This window comes from Lathyrus oleraceus, chromosome 4 (genome assembly GCF_024323335.1).
Source record: "Lathyrus oleraceus cultivar Zhongwan6 chromosome 4, CAAS_Psat_ZW6_1.0, whole genome shotgun sequence".
Lineage (NCBI taxonomy): Eukaryota > Viridiplantae > Streptophyta > Magnoliopsida > Fabales > Fabaceae > Lathyrus > Lathyrus oleraceus.
Genome location: NC_066582.1, coordinates 158020429 through 158027453, shown reverse-complemented (window position 1 = coordinate 158027453; position 7025 = coordinate 158020429). Strand labels below are relative to the sequence as shown.

The 7025-nt window shown below is 35.0% G+C and overlaps 1 protein-coding gene across 1 annotated transcript; it reads left to right on the top strand.

The window, feature by feature from the left end:
* The first annotated feature begins 651 nt into the window (after window positions 1-651).
* Window positions 652-6520, top strand: LOC127074284 (phragmoplastin DRP1E). Its single transcript, XM_051015590.1, has 15 exons — window positions 652-1056; window positions 1143-1206; window positions 1438-1545; window positions 2103-2204; window positions 2848-2898; window positions 3006-3067; window positions 3996-4086; window positions 4206-4270; window positions 4435-4629; window positions 4749-4868; window positions 4958-5028; window positions 5224-5449; window positions 5575-5625; window positions 5707-6066; window positions 6145-6520. Exons 1-15 carry the CDS (start codon window positions 919-921, stop codon window positions 6271-6273), a joined length of 1833 nt encoding a protein of 610 aa, XP_050871547.1. The 5' UTR covers window positions 652-918; the 3' UTR covers window positions 6274-6520.
* The last annotated feature ends 505 nt before the right edge of the window (window positions 6521-7025 follow it).

Genomic DNA, 7025 nt, shown 5'->3' with positions numbered 1-7025 from the left:
TGTCGTTCCATTAGATCTAACTGTCGGAGATAGGTCGGAGGTTAGAATTGCATACTCCGTGCATGGCTAAGGTCTCACCTATTCCCTGCTTACTTACTGCCTACATTTTTCATGTTAGGTCCCATGATTAGGCCTTTTTTCCGCCGTTCTTGCGATAAGATTTAAAATAACTATATTTATTAATTTATGAAAGTGAAAAAAACCACCTATAATAAAAAATTTAGGTAGTATTTATTTTTAAAATTTCATTTGCAATGAATTTTTTTGTTTTAATTTTTTTTAAAGAGAAATAAACTCAATGCAAATAGGACACATATTTTGTCTTTTAATGACCTTTCTCATTTATTTTTAATGGTGGGATCAATGGTGATCAAAATAAAATAAAGAGAGAAAATCTCTCCAAATCTTCCAATAGATGCCTATAACTTGAGTACTAGTGCTTAGCTAACTCTACCATTAGAATTGGGATTGTGATGGTTTTATTTAGGCAATTTAAAGAAAATTAAAATAAAGAATGACATTTTAGAAAGTACTAAAATAAGCTTTTGCTTAAAAGAAAAGAAAAGGGAGTAAACATAAGGTTTTACTAATAAAAAAAGTTGGACTCATTCGAAACCGGAAAAAGAAGAAACGGAAGTAGTAAAAGTTCAGCTTCTCAAGTCCACGATACTCACACTTACGTGCCCCACTTTCTCCGCTCTCTCATACACACACACACAAACAAAACAAATTTTAAAAATCAAACACGAAAAACGAAAAGCGCAATAACGTAACTGAAACACTCCCACACACAAAATAGCTTCTCTTATTCTCATTCTCTTCTTCCCTTTAGTTCTCTTCTTCATCCTCACTTTCACAACCTCTTCGTCTTCATCCGAACCAGAATCCGAACCTGAGCCAGAAACAGAATCCGAACCAATGGCTACAATGAACTCATTGATCTCTCTCGTTAACCGAATTCAACGAGCATGCACTCTCCTCGGTGACCACGGCGCCGATCAAGCTTCTCACTCTCTTTGGGAATCGCTTCCCTCCGTCGCCGTCGTCGGCGGTCAGGTTCGCTTCTCGCTTCTCTTTTATATTCAGTTCTGCACCGTCCACGCATTTTCTTGTTTTTGGTTCTGATTTTTTTGAAAATGCAGAGTTCTGGAAAATCATCGGTGTTAGAGAGCATCGTCGGCCGTGATTTTCTCCCCCGTGGATCAGGTACATTACTGTCACCGATTTAACCGTTCATTTCATTTTTAGTATACATATCCTGTTTTGTTGCTCATAATTGAGAAAACTGTGGAAATTGAAAGACTGTTAGGTTTTTTTTTTTTTTTTTTTTTTGGAATTGTTAGGAGAAAAATGAATATTGAAGAATGTTTTGAATAATGAAAGAAAAGAAATGGTTGGCTTTGTTTTTTGTGACTTACATTTTGAAGTAATGTTTAGGGATTGTGACGCGGAGGCCTTTGGTGTTGCAGCTGCACAGAATAGAGGAAGGGTTGCAAGAGTATGCAGAGTTTCTGCACTTGCCAAAGAAACGGTTTACTGATTTCTGTATGTCTTTTTCTTGCAATGCATGTTTGATTTTAAATCTACATTGGAAGATTGTAGAAATCAGAGTTCCTTGATCACTATAAGCCCTGCATGCATTTTTATTTTGTTAAAAACAGAACATTCAAAGTGTGCAATTTGACTTGCTAGTTTGTCATTCTCACAAGAGTTAATTATTTTTCTGAATTGCTTGGTATTGTTAGTTTGTATGCTTAACTTAAACTCAAAATGTATTTGCCTGTTAGCCTCTACTGGGCATTCCATCTCGTGCTGTCGATTAACTTGAAACTTGCCCCAATTTATTTCTTGGGTGTATTGTGGTGGAGACATGGGGAATCATGTTTCTTTTTTTTTACCGCAAAAGATATTTAACTAAGGTTATCATGAACAACTTTGATTGAAGTGGACTCATTTTTTAGGTTGTCTTAATTGATATTAACTGCTAGCTAGTGTTATTTTTATTTTATTTTTCGGTAATTGTTGTACAAATTGACACTGGTAAAATTATATTACATCCACTATTTTTCGGTAATTGTTTGACTTTTTATTAACTTTTGTAGCTATGGTTCGAAAAGAAATTGAAGATGAAACCAATAGGATGACTGGGAAATCAAATCAGATATCTCCTGTTCCTATTCATCTAAGCATCTACTCACCAAATGGTAAAGAGGTTATATTTTACATTTCATTCAATTGCCATGCATCCCTTGGTTTTATGTTTTTTTTTCTCTCTGTTTTCTGGGATTGATTTCCTAGTAGTAAATGGCACTTGTTCTTGTTGTCAGACATGATTTGAGACTTGAGTCACCATATTGCAGTAGGTATTTGTTGGAAATAATATGTAATCAGTCCTTTCCATTTCTACAATCCCTTTAAACTTGATAGTGTTAACCTCTTTTAACTATTTGTGCTATTTTATTGCTTTATTTGATGTTGTTCATTTCATGTTTAATACATGCTTTCTGGGTGCCTTGCTTATCAATTAAGGCTGATTCTATTTTTCCATTTATTTACTATTTCAAATTGAATTGCATTTTGCTTTGTTAAGTTGTTAAACCACTAGTATCTGTCAATGTCAGAAGAAGTTTGGTAATTAGGAATCACCCATCGTGATGTTTAAATGGAGTTGTATATCCTCTAATATTATTGTAAATGAGTGATCCGTCCTCTGCCCGTGGGAGTGTCTACAGTCTGTATGTGGATTATGGATTTTCCATTTTGTTTTGGGGTATTCATGTGATTAATGCCGTTTTTGTTCTCATTACTATTATTATAATTTTTTAAAGTTGTTGTTATTGTTGGCAGTTGTCAATTTGACACTGGTAGACCTGCCTGGTTTAACAAAGGTCGCTGTAGGTACGTTTTTTTTTACTATCTTTTTATAAATAATCTTGTATTTTATATCAACAATTTTCTTTTTCCTTTTTTAAGTTTGTAGTTAATTTTTTATTTTACTTTATCAGAGGGACAGCCAGAAAGTATTGTTCAAGACATTGAGAACTTGATCCACTCATATGTTGATAAGGTAGTTTAAACTTGAAAGACGTACTTTTATCCACATTGCTACAAACAGAATTTCCTGTGTTGTTTTTTTGAAAAAACTGATGATTTGTGTTTATTATGATTGAAAAAGAGTACACTAGTACATAAAAAGTCATTCATTTCAATCTAATGGGTATGTCTGAAGTTGATCTCTTACCCTTATTTTCTACTTAAGTTATTTGGTCTTTATTTTTTTAAAGCAGTAATACATGTAAGTTACTTACTAAACAATTTGTCATGCCAGTTTTGTCGGCTTTATTTGGTCAGCCTTACCCTAGGATTCATGGGCATAACATCACAGTCTATGTAGCTTGAAAATCTGTAATAGTGTAGCTCTTTAAAAACTAGATGTGGGCTCTAAAACCTTGGGGAAATAAAGTTACGCTTTTGCCACCAGCTATGGCTTTTGGCATATCTGAGTAAGGTTGGGGGGATTGTTTGCAAGTTTTTGAAGTTTAAACAACAATGAAGATTGTAGTTGACAATTTCACACAGACTGTAGAGTCTAGCCTAATCAACTGTGGTGTCCTTTTTATGATATCAAAACAGAGTAGAAAAAGATATAATGTGTTTATCCTTTTATCATATGGTTTTGCTACTTAAGCGTCTATTGCATTATTTTTGTAGTTGCTAGACTGCATTGAAGAAATCTATTGGAGATTGATATAATAAGTTCACCATCTTTATTTGAATCACTTCACCGTGATGGCAAGTACTTGTGAGTGATGACAGGCGATATTTGATCATACTCTGAAATCTAAATATGGGGCTTTTCAACCTTTCCCAATCTGACATAATGCTATTGAACCTGTGTCAAAATAATAATAATATGAATTTTGAAGTTTGCATGGTTGACTGCACTTTTAATCCTTTTATTTATCTATTCATGATTTGTTTTCTTTGAATTGCAGCCTAATTGCTTAATTTTGGCCATTACTCCTGCAAATCAAGATGTAGCGACATCTGATGCTGTCAAGGTTTCCAGACAAGTTGACCCTGCTGGTATGCTTGCTGCATTTTGCTCACATTCATGCTTGAACTATACAAACTGTATGCATTTATTTTCTCATAATACTATTGTGTTTTTTCTTGACTATGTATTCAAAATATTTTCCACTTAGGTGAACGAACATTTGGTGTGTTGACAAAGATTGATTTGATGGACAAAGGCACAAATGCTTTGGATGTAAGAATCTTAGCTTTTCTGGTTCACTCAGTAAACTTATATATTTGGCTGATTGGCTCCACGATGAAACTTTTTGTGGATTTTCTACTAATGTTAATCGACATGCATACTCAATGATTTTCGCATATTGGGGTAGCTAATGTTCCAATTTTGTCGTGTTGTAGGTCCTTGAGGGAAGATCATACCGACTTCGTAATCCTTGGGTAGGAATTGTAAACCGTTCTCAGGAAGATATTAATAGGAAAGTAGATATGATTGCTGCTCGACAAAGAGAGCGTGAATTTTTTTCCACCAATCGTGATTACGCACACTTGAGCAGCAAAATGGGCTCGGAATATCTAGCAAGGCTTCTCTCTAAGGTTTCTATGTATCCTTGTATTGTTTCCGATAGCTGTTGGAGGGACATGCTTTTTTGGCTATTTTTTTCTTCTAACTTTCCATATTTACCTGGTTAATTATAAAACTCATCTGGTTCCAGCATTTAGAGTCTGTGATAAGAGCTCGGATTCCAGGAATTGCATCTTTCATTAATAGAAGCATTGACGACCTTGAAGCAGAGTTGGCTCACCTTGGTAGACCAGTTGCCATAGATGCTGGGGTGAGGAGTATTTTGTGCTATCAGCTATCAATTTAAGTTAAAATAATTCCTATTAGGATATTTATTCATCCAACTTTTGCTTTTGTCAGGCCCAACTGTACACTATTCTAGAATTATGCCGTGCTTTTGACCGGGTGTTTAAGGAGCATTTAGATGGAGGGTAAGGAAATAAATTTGGGTCTTAAATGTAGATATAATTAGTTGGTTCTGTGTTTATTGGTTATATGTTTAAATTGGGGTTTGAGTTGATACTTGATTCTTTAAGAAACTCTTGAAAAAACAACCCTTTTTAAAATACTTGCAGGAGGGAAAATCCCCAACCTTTCTAATTTTATCGTGTTGTTTGTTCTCCTAGGCGACCAGGTGGTGACAAAATTTATATAGTTTTTGATTACCAGCTTCCTGCTGCATTGAGAAAGATTCCACTGGAGCGTCATTTATCACAGCAAAATGTGAGAAATGTTATTTCTGAGGCAGATGGATACCAACCTCATCTAATCGCCCCCGAACAAGGTTACCGACGCCTCCTAGAAAGCTCACTGAATTACTTCAAAGGTCCCGCGCAAGCTTCTGTAGATGCTGTAAGCGATTCATTTTTGCTTTAAATAGTTCACTGATTCTGTTTTTATTTTCTTCACAATGATTGATCTTGTTTTATGATCTTGAATTTTTTTGTTAATTCATATGTGTGCTATCTGTGGCACAGGTTCATTTTGTCCTGAAGGAACTCGTGAGAAAGTCAATTTCCGAAACAGAGGTTTGAATTGGAATACTGCCTATAAGAAATGAAAAGAAATGTGGTTTTAGACTTGTTAGTAAGTTTTGACAATGGTTGCAGGAATTGAAGCGCTTTCCAACTCTCCGGTCTGAAATAGCTATAGCAGCTAATGAGGCGTTAGAGAGATTCCGTGAAGACGGCAAGAAGACAACATTAAGACTAGTGGAAATGGAATCTTCTTATATCACAGTTGATTTCTTCCGTAAACTCCCACAAGAAGTCGTCGACAAGGGAGGGAATCCAGCTCCTGCCTCTGCTGAGGGACACTTCCAAAGGATTGGTTCAAATGTTTTATCTTATGTTGGGATGGTATCTGAAACATTGAGGAGTACCATTCCAAAGGCTGTTGTTCATTGTCAAGTGAGGGAAGCAAAGCGATCTTTGCTTGATCACTTTTACGCTCAACTTGGCAGAAAAGAGGTTATACACACCAAAATGCATTCTCGTCATCTGCAATACTGAGTATTTCTCGACTAATTTTTGCTGTTTATTTTTCAGGTAATGCAACTTGCACAGTTGCTGGATGAAGATTCTGTATTGATGGAAAGGAGACAGCAATGTGCTAAGAAGCTAGAGTTGTATAAGTCTGCAAGAGATGAGATTGATGCAGTTTGTTGGTCAGGATGAAATGAAAATGAAGAGAATTTTAGGAGGATAAAATGACTGATATAATGTATAGCCGAGCTTGAGACTTTTAGCTGCGACTATTATGTTCTTTCATTTTTTTATGCCTATTACTCTAGCGTCTTGATTCAGAGCTTCAGCAGTATATGCTGTATACCGCCAATGTGAAAAATGCATATAAGAAAATCTTGGTTTTTTTTTAGGATTCATCAAATGATCAAAAACGAAAATCGATCAATTTATCATTAAATACGGATAGTTTCCTCTATGAAGTTTAGAAGGCTCTTTAGGGAGATGATTGTTTCCTCAATCGAAACAAAGCTATGCACAAACTATATTCTGTCAAGGAGACTATTGGAAACTTTAAAAACTCTATCACTTTTATATATTTTAAAATTTCAAAACTTTCACCTAAGAAAAACATGATTTAAGTCTGAGTGGTTAACCCTAATATCAAAATTGAGAAAATTTTAACTTTATAAGTGAAATGATTTGGATCATCGATATTTAAGATTTTTGATGGATATATGATATTGGTTTAATCTATTGATACTAGATCCCAGATAACAAATAAAAACAACCCCTGCCGCCACTCCAAAACAGACGAGATCCATGACAAAGAGGAGATAACTCCAACTTCAGGCATACAGAAAAGTATCAAAGTCTGACACCGGGTTGCTCACAATTGATAATGACAATTGGAAAAAGCCACATAGTAGTACTTTATATAGTACAAAGTTGTTTCTAGACATGTT

What these genes read in the sequence shown, in the direction of transcription:
- LOC127074284 (XM_051015590.1), top strand. Translation starts at nt 919, where the DNA reads ATGGCTACAATGAACTCATTGATCTCTCTCGTTAACCGAATTCAACGA. An exon ending in AAGCATCTACTCACCAAATG is followed by an intron (nt 2,205 to 2,847) that starts GTAAAGAGGTTA and finishes TATTGTTGGCAG; the next exon opens with TTGTCAATTTGACACTGGTA. An exon ending in CTCAACTTGGCAGAAAAGAG is followed by an intron (nt 6,067 to 6,144) that starts GTTATACACACC and finishes TTTATTTTTCAG; the next exon opens with GTAATGCAACTTGCACAGTT.